Raw genomic sequence first — 12881 nt, forward strand, 5'->3', positions numbered from 1 at the left:
GAGAGAAGTAAATGGAACAGGGGTGAACCGTCCAGAGTTTTACTAGGATAGAATATGTTTCAAGAACATCTCTATACTTACAATGAATGACTCTTGAATATAACAAGATAGATTTTTCTGGGAAGGGGATTGGCCGATGACAGAGCTACTTAGAGGAAATCAGTATAAAAGAGTATGTGAAGTGGTTGCATGTCTTGTGAATAATAATTTAAATAACATATGGAAACAAACTTCTCAGGTATTCAGACAACAAAATCCATCAAACAAACTTTAGAGGAAGGAAACTGAAAATGACATTGCAGTCCAGAGTTGGCATAAGAGTTCCAAATCTGCCACAGTCGGTTCTCATACCGAAAAAAGGAGAGCCGTAGAACATAGATTATCCAAAATCAAGTAAAATGTCTATGATAAAATAAAACAAAATTAACCATGAGTTTCACTACAGATTTGTTTTTGACTTGCATCTCAATCAGAGATTTTAGGGTATATATCTCAAAAAATTAGAATTTTCATTGTCCAGTTCCAGGTACTCCTTTGAGATCAAGTCCTGAATTCGGGCTTTTATTGCTTTAAATTCGGGCTTGAACGTGCTTTGGAGCTGTTCAACACACTCACTCAATAGTTGATGCTGAGGTAAGATCTTTCTAGCCTTCATGATGCGAACTATTGCTGCATCTATTGAGCACTGTCTGTCTTCTTTTACATTTTCGATCACTTTATTCCTCTCATTCACTTTCACCTCTGTAAAGGGAATCTTAATCTTCTTCAACTTGTGTGAAAAGGCAGTATTGAATTCAAAATTATCAGTTGTAGATATTGTTGCAGTGCTAGGTTCCTTTACAAGAATCTTATACTTGCCACATGAAACTGAATGGAGTAGTCGAATAACATCTTCATCTTCCAAATTCAGTTGAGATTTAATTTCTTCATAGCTGAGCTTTATAGCTTCATTGAAGAGCAATAGCAGAGCTGCCTGATATGTTGTTACTGACAACTCTATTACCGTGGTGTCAAATTTGGAGATGATGTCACAGGTCCCCAAGGAGTATACCCATGTAAGTGTACGATGTTGATATGTCAGAGAATAAAATTCCTGAAATTTGACAAGACATGCAGCCATCTCAGAAGGTAGATAAAGATTGGAAGACTTGCAAGTTGGCCACCATGTAGCATTCAATACTGTGACATCCAACGTTAGTTTCATATCGTTATATGCGGAATTGTTAAACTCAGCTTGGATTTCTTTCGAAACTACGAAATCCTTAACCATACGCTCCATTTTTGATATAAGACTTGAACCACAGGGCTCCTTCAACTTCGACAAGTTTTTCTGTTCATCATCAATATTTATACCTCTATCATGCAACAATCTCTTAGCTAAGTATTTCCTGCAAAATTCCGCAAATAAATCTTTATCACTCACATAGAGAACAAGTTTTACAACCTTTTCCACCAGGCTCTCAATATTATCATCATCGGTCCTTTTTAGACTGCCACCCTTCAACAAATTATCCCAAAAAGCTGCAAACAACTCTTCACTTGTGGTTCCTCCAACTCTTTTATTGCAAATTACCACCAAAGCTTCGTGCAGAGCTTTAGAAATGGAATTATCATTTTGAAATTCATGCTCCAAATAATCCACATACTGGTCATAAATTTCAATGACCTTCTCTAGGAATTCAAGTCCCTGTATTCTTGTACTGTTTGATGAGTTATTGTTCCTAGTAGTGTTTTCTGCCCATTTGACTAAGTCTATTCCTCGGCTAATTATATGTTGTTGAAAAATACTTGCCACTGGTTGGAGACCTTTGGGGATTTTACAAAATAACCTATACATCCTAGAAATATCAATTTTCTTATCATCCCTAAGCAGGGCATCGAAACCTGAATCATGTTTCCCTAAAAGTTGAATTTCATAACGGGCAAGTAGTTCATTTTGGACCATCTCTAATAACGCATTCTTGCTGCTGGAGTGCAAATAATTGTCAACTCTGTGCTCCTCATTCTGCAAGCACTCTTCAGCTTTTACCATATATTGTGGACAAGAATACTCCGAAATCCATAAAGCAGCCTTTCGAGCATAGTAAATTCGAGTATCCTCAAACATAAAATTTTCAAAATTGTTCACGTAGTAATCTAGGTGACCATTACCAATTTCCAGATACATGTCCACAAATTTTCTTAACGATGTACTATCAACCTGCTCTCCCTCGCGCTCTCGCTTAATCAAATCGAACACAACATTCTTGAGATTAATGTGTGTGTCATCAGGCAGAGCCTCTCGGAAACACATCAACCCAACTTCTCTTAGAGGGAGTCTGCCAGTCCAAAGGATGTGGTAAATCAAATAATAGAACATGACAGACATGTAACGAACGAAGGCCTTGTAATTTTCCCAGTGTTTCAGGAATTCTTTTAGCAAGAACTCATCATGTTGTTCCCTTAATGCTGGTAAAACTACGCAAGAGATGTACTCTTCAAGCGACTTCTTGTAAATATCGTAAAGTTGATGTGAGTAGTTTTCACTTTTGCTTTTGTAAGTGTTATGGCTGCACATGTTGCAGATAGTTTCATAAATTCTGATGTACTCATCCAAATGTAACTCATCGCTGCAAGTAGTTCCTTCCAACTTGTTTCTCAATTTTTGGATACCAGTAGAGACCATAGCCAATCCTTCTTCCCATGTTATAATACGCCTCTCCATTATTATATTTCACCCAGCAGTACTATTTTTACGCCGTAAGGCGTTCCCCTCTGAAATCAACTTTGCTCTCTGCCTACGTGTCATTACTGTGCACCATTAGATGATATGTTAGACGATTGAGCCATCTTGAGTCGTTGGATCAGCTGCAACTCCTTAACTGCCTGAGCAGCGCATCGGCTTCGTCTCCTTGGGTACTGTATCGACGGCGGGGAGAAGATGCTGGTGTACGAGTATATGCCCCAGGGGCCGCTGAGTCTGCATCTGTTTGAATGGGCGGCGGCCGGGCTGAGGCCGCTAGAATGGAAACAGAGGCTTAGCTTTGCCCTCGATGTCGCCCGCGGAGTTGAGTACCTGCACAGCCTTGCACGGACGAGCTTCATTCACAGAGATCTGAAGCCCTCTAATATCCTTCTGGGCGACGACATGAGGGCCAAGGTCTATAACTATGTTAGGATTAGACAGGTACTCTCATTTGTTTGTGGGTCGTTTTTCTGGATGGGAAATATGAGTTTTCCAAAAAAAATACTTTCAATCGGTTTTTGATTGTGGAATCATCGGTATTATGTCTGGAATTTTCAGCAAATGCGCCAACAGGCTCATGAAAGTGGAGATTCTCCTGCCATACCTATAACAGTGAGGCAGTTAGAAGCTATTATTCGATTAAGCGAGTCCATTGCAAAGATGCAATTGTGAGTAGTCCCAGCATTATTTTGTAATTTTTCAATGTATGCATTATTGTTAATCAAAGTCAATCGATTTCCTTAGTCAGATTGCATCTGAAAAATTGAAAATATTGTTTTTAATGCAGGTCAACTGTAGCAACAGAGGAACATGTCACAGAAGCTTTGAGGCTTTTCAATGTTTCTACTATGGATGCTGCACGCTCTGGCATTGCTGAACAAATAAGTTTGACACCAGAAATGAGAAGTGAAATTCAGGTATGCGTCTCATCTAATCTAGCAAGTAAGAACAGCTATATTTGTGGATTCTTTCTTCAAACCAAAAGCCTGCTATGCTTGCGAACTATGTCATGGTCTTTGATTTGCAACAATAAAGAAAATTGATGGTTGCTCATGCTAGTGCCACATGCTTGTAACAACAAGTTGAGACACACATAAAGAGACGGATGGGAATCGGCATCAACGTATCTGAGAGGCGTCTGATTGATGATATGGTCAGAATGGGGTTGAATGAATCAACTGTAAGAATTACAACACTCATTATATTGCTGAGTTTCGGCAGTGACTATTTTATTATTATAATTTTCCAATGTCAGTACATGTTACTTCTATAATTAGTTTTGTTAGCTAGCTCAATATTGGAGTTATATTGCTTACCCGTACATCATTTTATGGGTAGTTTGCGCAACAGGCAATGTATATCACGGGGAGAAATGGCTTTCGTCACCTATAGAACCTTGCTAATGATGTTGTTTACAGCCTCTCTTAAGTAATGATATGATAGGTTGTTTACAGCTTCTCTGAAGTAATGATATCATAGCCATGGTTTTCACCAAGTGGGCTGATCTGTTCATTTCAGGTTCGAAGAGCTCTCCTTATCATGCATCAAAGGGATGAAGTGGAATACAAGAGAGAAAGGCGTGTCATAGTTCGCAAAGTGTAAAGTTAAAGATGAGTGATCTGATACTGTTAGGACCCTAACAGAGGGCCGCAGCTAGGCAGTGCCAGTTTTGTGTAAAGTTTATTTTCTTCAACAGGCATCATGATATCATAGCCATGGTTTTCACCAAGTGGGCTGATTTGTTCATTTCAGGTTCGAAGAGCTCTCCTTATCATGCATCAAAGGGATGAAGTGGAATACAAGAGAGAAAGGCGTGTCATAGTTCGCAAAGTGTAAAGTTAAAGATGAGTGATCTGATACTGTTAGGACCCTAACAGAGGGCCGCGGCTAGGTAGTGCCAGTTTTGTGTAAAGTTTATTTTCTTCAACAGGCATCTTTCCAAAAGGCTTTTCTATAATGGTCTCGACACAAGAGGCAGTTTTATTATGATAAATATCGTGGTAAAGTCATGCTTACGAGGTCCCTCCTCCCAAACCAAGTCATGCTTACGAGGTCCCTCCTCCGACTCTTACAAGGGTTCCCTACATTCCAGCTCCCACAGGAAAACCCCACCCCTCTTCTCCTCCACCAGTCCACAAACTCCCCACACCTCCCAAATATGTTTACCCTGCTCCTCCTCCTCGCTATTAGACTCTGCAACTAGTCAAACAAGTATGCATTTTCACATAAGTTTTCTCTGCTACTTTCTTTCCACTGTTACATGCATTTCAATTTCTTATGGTTTGTTTTATAGGATGGATCTCAGTTCACCATTTTCTGATCACCATTTTCTGATGTTGCTCTCAGTGAATCACACAGATAGGTAGAGTATGAGAGTTTAGTTTCGAAAATCTGGTTTAATAGTTAAGTGGAGAGGTTTGGTCTTCAAGATTTCTATGGTTCAATTCTGAACAAAACTATGTACTACAGATATTCCAAGTGCTACCTCTTCAACTGAGCTGGAAAAAAATTAGAATATGACAGCAACTCTTACAAGAGGCTGCGAAGTGTCAATCACACATGAGTTAAGATTAGTGTCTTTGTTCTTAGCAAGTTTGAGTCTATGTAATCACTTAGCTTTAAGTATTTGAATCAATGCAATTTACTGAGCAACAGTTCATATCAGAATTTGTGTTATTATTGTGCAGTTTCCTCCTCTGTCCATCTATTGGATTTTGTCATTACCAAAAAGTTGAATATAAATATGTGAGCTACCAACACTCTTGTTTGAAAAGCTGAAAGCTGCGTACAAGTATATGTTTCCAATCCATTTTGAGTTTCTTATATTCTTCTGCATAGGAAGAAGAGACAATGTGTCAGCTGTTTGTTCTATGCCATTGCATCTGCTAGGTACTGGATACCTATTGCTGTTATTTATCAGAACGTTAAAGAAAATGTTCACTGTTCTGTCCTTCTGAAGTTGATCCTTCGTTTCTCTGTGACATTGCCATTTTGTTTTTGAAATTTACATGTCATTATGCGCGTTGATGCTGCGCAGAAATTTTCATATAATGTTAATCAGTCCATTAAAATATGTTGGAAAATAATAGAGACGATATAAGTCAGTCCAATAAAGACAATGTAAATATAGTTTGAAAAAGTTCATACAGGGTAAATTGTATGCAAAGCTGCTCATAAAGAAAAATCAGGATCTCTTTCATGCGAAATGGATTGTTATTCTAGTAAAAGTGTTAAATATTTTTTATTCATTTCACTTATTATTCAAATTTGTTTCGAACTTGCATGTATGTATAAATTTAACTTATATGTATATATAAATTTGTTTATTAAAACGCCAATAGTGTACGAGGATAACAAATCTCATCACTAACTCATCCCCACCTGTTTATTTCTATGCATTTTCATTCTCATTCTAGTTACGCCGTAAGGCGTTCCCTCTGAAACGAACTCCCCTCCATGCAACCGTGTCTCGACGTGGGCCGTTAAATGGATTGTTAGACGATTAAATAATCTCCAGCCATTAGATCATCAGTGAAGAACATTCTGATCAGTGAAGAGTCGCACGCCCTGAGGTCTGAAGCGACACAGGGAAATTTTATGGGTATATCGAAGTGGGTGGCGGTATTCAGACCATTTTTGGTTTGGATTCTCAGATTTTTGGAACCGAATCCCCAGTTTGCAGATTTTTTTATCTGCTTCCTGTTTTATGATTCTGGTTCTCACATTTTCGTATCTCTGTCTTCTCGTCTCATTTGGGTCAGCAGCGTTTTTTGCTGTGGGAAGAAAACTTCTAAAGATGAAGATCAAGGGTGGGTGCGGGGTTAACAGTTTTTTGAATTCATGGAAGATACTCTTATTCCTTGTAGCCTCCATTAATCCCGACATATTTAGAGTCGAAACTGGTATTGATTGTAGGAGCAGGGGTGCTGGGATTGACCTACACTTTCATGAAGACTGGATGGCCCTCAGGCCTTATTGTACTGGCACTGGTGGCATGCATTGCCTATTATGGCATGACGTTGTTGGTGTGGTCTAAGAGGGCCCTCAAAAGGCAAGGATTTCAGAAAATATAGCTTTGGAGATCTGGGCTTTGTTGTTTATGGAAGTACAGGGAAAGCCATGGTGGATTTTATGGTGGTCCTTTGCATGGAAGGAGTTTGTGTGGGTTATCGCATATTCATAGGGAATACTCTGTCTTACATGTTTATTACGCCGTAAGGCATTCCCCTCTGAAATCAACTTTGCTCTCTGCCTACGTGTCATTACTTTGCACCATTAGATGATATGTTAGACGATTGAGCCATCTTGAATCGTTGGATCATGTTGAGATAGCTGCAACTCCTTAACTGCCTGAGCAGCGCATCGGCTTCGTCTCCTTGGGTACTGTATCGACGGCGGGGAGAAGATGCTGGTGTACGAGTATATGCCCCAGGGGCCGCTGAGTCTGCATCTGTTTGAATGGGCGGCGGCCGGGCTGAGGCCGCTAGAATGGAAACAGAGGCTTAGCTTTGCCCTCGATGTCGCCCGCGGAGTTGAGTACCTGCACAACCTTGCACGGACGAGCTTCATTCACAGAGATCTGAAGCCCTCTAATATCCTTCTGGGCGACGACATGAGGGCCAAGGTCTCGGATTTCGAGTTGGTCAAGCTGGCCCCTGATGGAAAGTTTTCTGTTGAAACCAGGCTAGCCGACACTTTTGGTTATCTGGCGCCTGAATACGCAGGTACGCATGGAATCACTCCATTTCATTCCATTGCCCTCGATGTCGCCCGCGGAGTTGAGTACCTGCACAGCCTTGCACATACGAGCTTCATTCACAGAGATCTGAAGCCCTCTAATATCCTTCTGGGCGACGACATGAGGGCCAAGGTCTCGGATTTCGAGTTGGTCAAGCTGGCCCCTGATGGAAAGTTTTCTGTTGAAACCAGGCTGGCCGGCACTTTTGGTTATCTGGCCCCTGAATACGCAGGTACACATGGAATCACTCCATTTCATTCCATTGCCCTCGATGTCGCCCGCGGAGTTGAGTACCTGCACAGCCTTGCACAGACGAGCTTCATTCACAGAGATCTGAAGCCCTCTAATATTCTTCTAGGCGACGACATGAGGGCCAAGGTCTCGGATTTCGAGTTGGTCAAGCTGGCCCCTGATGGAAAGTTTTCTGTTGAAACCAGGCTGGCCGGCACTTTTGGTTATCTGGGCCCTGAATACGCAGGTAAGCATGGAATCACTCCATTTCATTCCATCAATCTAGCTTTGTTGGAATTTAGTAGCTTTGTTTTGTTTCATTCCATCAATTTAGGTTTGTTGGAATTCACTAGCTTTGATTTGTTTGAATTCATTAACTTAAGTCTCATTGAGTTGATTCGGAATGCAATGAGTTCATTCAACCAGGGAGATTCTTCAGTCTCCCTGGTTGAATGAACTCATTGCATTCCGAATCAACTCAATGAATCTTAGCAATGGTGTAACGCCTGTGTCTGATTTGTCGGAGGACTATTCGCTAACCTTTGATGGTGAAAAACCATCTTTGTCCTGCACTGTTCTTGATTCAAACTGGATATTGACTTAACTTGTTCCATATGCCTGGTGAGTTCATATAGTATTATTAGAGCACATATAAATGTAATGCACTATGATGAAAGTACTCTGTTAAGTTAATTAACCATTTTCACTGTAGCCCACCTGTTTGATTTACAGCAGCATCGTTTAGCAATGGTATTTTGATGTACAAGACTGTTATCTGTAGTTTAAGGAAGAAGGACCAATGGTACTTTGATGTACAAGACCGTTTTCTGTAGTTTAAGCCTTAAGGAAGAAGGACGAATTGAAGACCGAGGATAGTAATAACCAGACTAGAAACTTGGGAGGAAATGCCTGAGAAGGGTAGTCTTCTAGAACAAGACAAAAACTTTGTCTAAATGAATAAGTTCCCACCAATGACATTTTATTAAGATAAGCGACACTGTAGACTGTGCTGTCTCACGGTGCCAGGTAAATACGAATAATGCAATATTGCCGTAGAACTCAAGATAGTGGTATGGAGCTCATGAACTGTAACCCCAACTCTCATGGTTGCAATAGAACCGACAACCTCATTAAGAGACGTGTTCCTTATACCATCCTTATATGAATCTGCATTATTGAAGTGAAGTTAAACAGCCTTATGAATCTGCATTATTGAAGTAAAGTACATAGCTTGAATAAATAGGAACAATTTTTTGTACCATACTTGTCCTCATTCCTGCCCTTTGTATAGCTTTGTGAGAGAAAAAGAATCCAAACTTCGCATGATCATAGTAAAGCCCACAACCTGAATAAAAGACCTGTTTCTTGTACCGTTCTTTCATAAATCTGCATTATTGTAGTAAAGCCCACAACTTGAAAAAAGTGCATATTTCTTGTACCATCCGTGCCCTCATTCCTTTTTATTTTATTCTTGGATCTGTAGGTAAAAAGGAACCCCAACTCCACATTACTGCAGTAAAGCCCACAACTTGAATAAAATACCTGCTTCTTGTACCATTCGTCCTTAATTCTCTCTTGTTTTTTGATGCATGGTGAGTTGTAAACCTCAACTCTGCATTATTGCAGTAAAGCCCACAGCCTGAATAACTTAATAAGACACCTGTTTCTTGTACCATTTATGTCTTCATTTCTCTCATTTTTAGATTTATGAAACCCAACTCCACATGATCTCGGTAGGGTTCACAAACTGAATAAGAGACTGTTTCTTACACCACCATTGTCACTTAACATGTGGTCATGGTCATCAAACTCAACTAAATAATACACAAGATCAAGGCTTTATGCCTCCAGGGTTTGAATGTGGGTCATTATTGTGGGTCATTATTGTGGCTACGAGGGTTGCTTCTTATTGGTTCAGTTCTTGAGATGCACTGACCCACCTTGTAGTGTAAGGGTTGCCCTTTTTCATTTTACATATTTGCACTAAACATGAATAGTTTGAATGTATCTGTTTATTTTTCTACTTTGAGTATCCAATCAGATAATGATATCAATACTTGAAAATTGTGGAAGACTAGCTTCTGCGTTTGGTCTGTTTATTGTGTGTCCTTTGACTGTATTTGGAATTTGTGAATGAATATATTGTGCATTGGCTCCAACGAGTAGAGCTTTGACGAAATAATGTCACTGATGTTCATTAATTTCAGTTTGTATATTCAAATTTCAGACAACTTACATGCCACATAGTTTCAAATTCAAGATTTTCCTTCTTTCGAATCTCGTTTCATTGAAGATGTTTGTTTGTTATTTTATATTATATTGAACAAAAATAAATGCTAATTTTTTTTAATGGTTAAAAAATCAAGGCGAGTATGTATTTATATTAATTTATTTTCACGACCTTTTTTGGTATTTTTTCTGAATAGCAACTGGTTTTTTTTTCCTTTATCAATCTATGCACAGATTTCTCCCACCTGGAACAGTGTACACAGTTATCCCACCCTAAACTGCAATAACATATGTGTGCAGCTATTTACAAATTAGCAATGGAATTAAGAATTCTGGCAAATTCATGGAATTTGATTTAGAAATATAAAAATTTATTAGAAATATTTAAAAATGGTATTAGAGAGTTGATTTTTATCTACTATTACACAAATCTGCACCCTCTAGCACAAAATCCTTACAAGGTATTGAGCTTAAGTGTAACATGGAAGAGTTGTCATTATCACCTAGAGATATACTTCCTTTCTGTTAAGTTTAGCCAAACTGAACTTCTATACGTATGCAAAGTGTGAAATGTATATGGTTTATAACATATCATCCGTGAACAAAAGATTTATCAGGCCAGAAACTGGTTTTGGTGTGCAAGTCCCTGGCTAATGTCATAGTATCCTTCCTCATTTTGTTACTAACATTGTAAACGGTTTCAGTGCCATGCCACATGGGCGATCCTTGGTTTGTGGCTGTTTTCTATGTGATATTTCAGGTGATCTTACTAGAGTGGCATAACTGGATGTCTCTATTTTGGGATTATTGTGTGTATCTTAACATTGCTGTTGGGATTATTTCTCTGAAGAATTTCCAACTTCAAAAGAAGTCAAAATGGCACAAGTATTTTTTGTTTTGGGAATTCTCTAACATTTGTACCTCACTCTGCTGCAGTGGGATTATATTAGAATATCTGAAAACAAATATCTAAACATTTTAATACTCACAATAAATTCCATTGTAGACCTTGATGTTCTCCCTGTGTTTTATACATTATCCTATGTTAAAATGTCTATTAAGTATCTAATAGAGATGCGAGGAAGGAATTACCGAGAGAAGTTGCAAGTGGGTTAATGTAATGGTTAGAAATTCACAAATTGCCTGTGGAGCTCCCAAGTCACCATGACATCATGGTTGCTGAAGGAGCACATAGTTACATTTGAGCATTTTTCTTTACTGACTCAGACTCAAAATCAGACATATTAGAGCACGGTTCTTACAATTCCTCTATTAATTACAGCAACCATCGCTTTGGCAGTGGACTGCCTGCCCCTCCTCCTGCTTATCAGTCTTCTTTTATACATTAGGTAGGTACGGTGCTTATCTTACCGTGGTCAAGCAAGTTGTGAAATGTATATGATTTATAACATATCATCCATGAACAAAAGATTTATCGGGCCAGAAACTGGTTTTGGGTTTTGGTGTGCAAGTCCCTGGCTAATGTCATAGTCTCAATAGTCACTGTTAGACACGTCAGCATTCACACTGGCTTTGACACCTTCAAACCTTACTATACTTCAATTCGTTCTATTATTATAATAAAGTATTATTGTTTGTACTATTCAATTTTTTCTGGTAAAAATAGTACTGGACTACATTCCATACATTGCAATTTCATACTGACCTAACTCAACATAAATCTCAGGGCCATATATGCACTTCACGTGTATTGCTTGTACTACCAGATTTCGGTTCCTTTATCCTTCTCTATCAATCTCATTTCAATAAATTATAAATTACAGACATTCATTGACGCAGTTTCAGAAAGGGTTTCCCCTGCATATTGGGCTCACATGAATAAATGAGACAGAGCAGGCTCGACTGGGGTGACCTTGCAACACATTCACAGGACTAATGGAGAGATCAAGAGTTTAGAGTAATGTGGATGTGTTCCCAGGTCGCCCCAATCGAAACCTCCTCTGCTACTGCTGCTTTAATGGTGTCCTCCGCTTCTCCTCACTTCTTATCTCACAGCCAATATACCCAAAGGTAAGGACAGATACTATAACTGCAAGCAAGAAAGAAACAAAATCTGCAACAAGCAACAATTTTTAACAGTCTCTTTCGTTTGTTTGTGATTCGTGCAGTCTCCCCTCTCCTTGATAGCAGTGCTTTGTTTTCAGGTGAGCAAATGTTGTTTATAGGGGCAACCATGGGCATTTTTATATATATTGGGAATCTGGCAGATAACAGCAAGGTTAATGGTTTGAACTTGCTCTTATTTTTAGGATTGCAAGATATTTTTAGATTCTAATAGTTTTTAAATGTGATTTTTTGGAAAGTTTTCTTATTAAATTTGTCTAAAATCTGCTAGGGATTCATTGAAATCACAAGCTGTCTAGGTGAACTCTTCACAAAGAAAGTGCCCCAGAGATTTTTGAGGGTGCTGAATCTATATATGCAATTAAAAAACCAGTTTAAACAACACAAATCAAGATTTGGCCACAAATATTTTCACTAGGAAACTCCAAAAAATCTCATTTAAAGACATTGGCTCTACCTATCTGTTATGTAGAATCTACATTTAATAGCGACCTTGGCCCTCATTTCTAAAAATATTCTTGTTTCTTTGATTGAGAAAATTGTATGTCACAACTAGCATAATTCAAGTGCAGTAAGTTGTTTGTTACTGAATCCTTCTATGCTATCAAAATCTACAAATACAATTACAGCCAAATTATTTGTTTACTTTCATGATCTCGCAGAAATCAGGATGCAGTATATGTTTATTGCTGAATCCAGCTATACCATCACAATCTAGAGTTTTAATCAAATTGTTTGTTTGTTCCATGAAATTGTATATGAAACCCACAGTGCATAATCAGGGTGAAGTAGATATTTGTTACTGAGTCCATCAGTGCCAATCAGGCTCTACAATTTCAATCCATTTAATCATAAATTTCAACAAAAATTGGT

The 12881-nt window shown here is 38.8% G+C and overlaps 1 protein-coding gene and 1 pseudogene across 1 annotated transcript; one reads left to right on the plus strand and one right to left on the minus strand.

Moving 5' to 3' along the window:
* Nucleotides 1-478: 478 nt before the first annotated feature.
* LOC149243402 (cullin-1 pseudogene) lies at nucleotides 479-2704 on the minus strand (annotated as a pseudogene).
* Nucleotides 2705-2920: 216 nt separating this feature from the next.
* Nucleotides 2921-3768, plus strand: LOC149243403 (uncharacterized). The gene is made up of 3 exons (XM_089371206.1): nucleotides 2921-3166; nucleotides 3284-3393; nucleotides 3513-3768. Exons 1-3 carry the CDS (start codon nucleotides 2921-2923, stop codon nucleotides 3766-3768), a joined length of 612 nt encoding a protein of 203 aa, XP_089227332.1.
* Nucleotides 3769-12881: the final 9113 nt, after the last annotated feature.

The sequence above is a fragment of the Pinus tabuliformis genome, chromosome 8 (assembly GCF_031772625.1).
Source record: "Pinus tabuliformis cultivar Carrire ecotype Pingquan chromosome 8, CPIR1, whole genome shotgun sequence".
Taxonomy (NCBI): domain Eukaryota; kingdom Viridiplantae; phylum Streptophyta; class Pinopsida; order Pinales; family Pinaceae; genus Pinus; species Pinus tabuliformis.

What these genes read in the sequence shown, in the direction of transcription:
- LOC149243403 (XM_089371206.1), top strand. Translation starts at nt 2,921, where the DNA reads ATGCTGGTGTACGAGTATATGCCCCAGGGGCCGCTGAGTCTGCATCTG. An exon ending in ACTATGTTAGGATTAGACAG is followed by an intron (nt 3,167 to 3,283) that starts GTACTCTCATTT and finishes TGGAATTTTCAG; the next exon opens with CAAATGCGCCAACAGGCTCA. An exon ending in TCCATTGCAAAGATGCAATT is followed by an intron (nt 3,394 to 3,512) that starts GTGAGTAGTCCC and finishes TTTTTAATGCAG; the next exon opens with GTCAACTGTAGCAACAGAGG.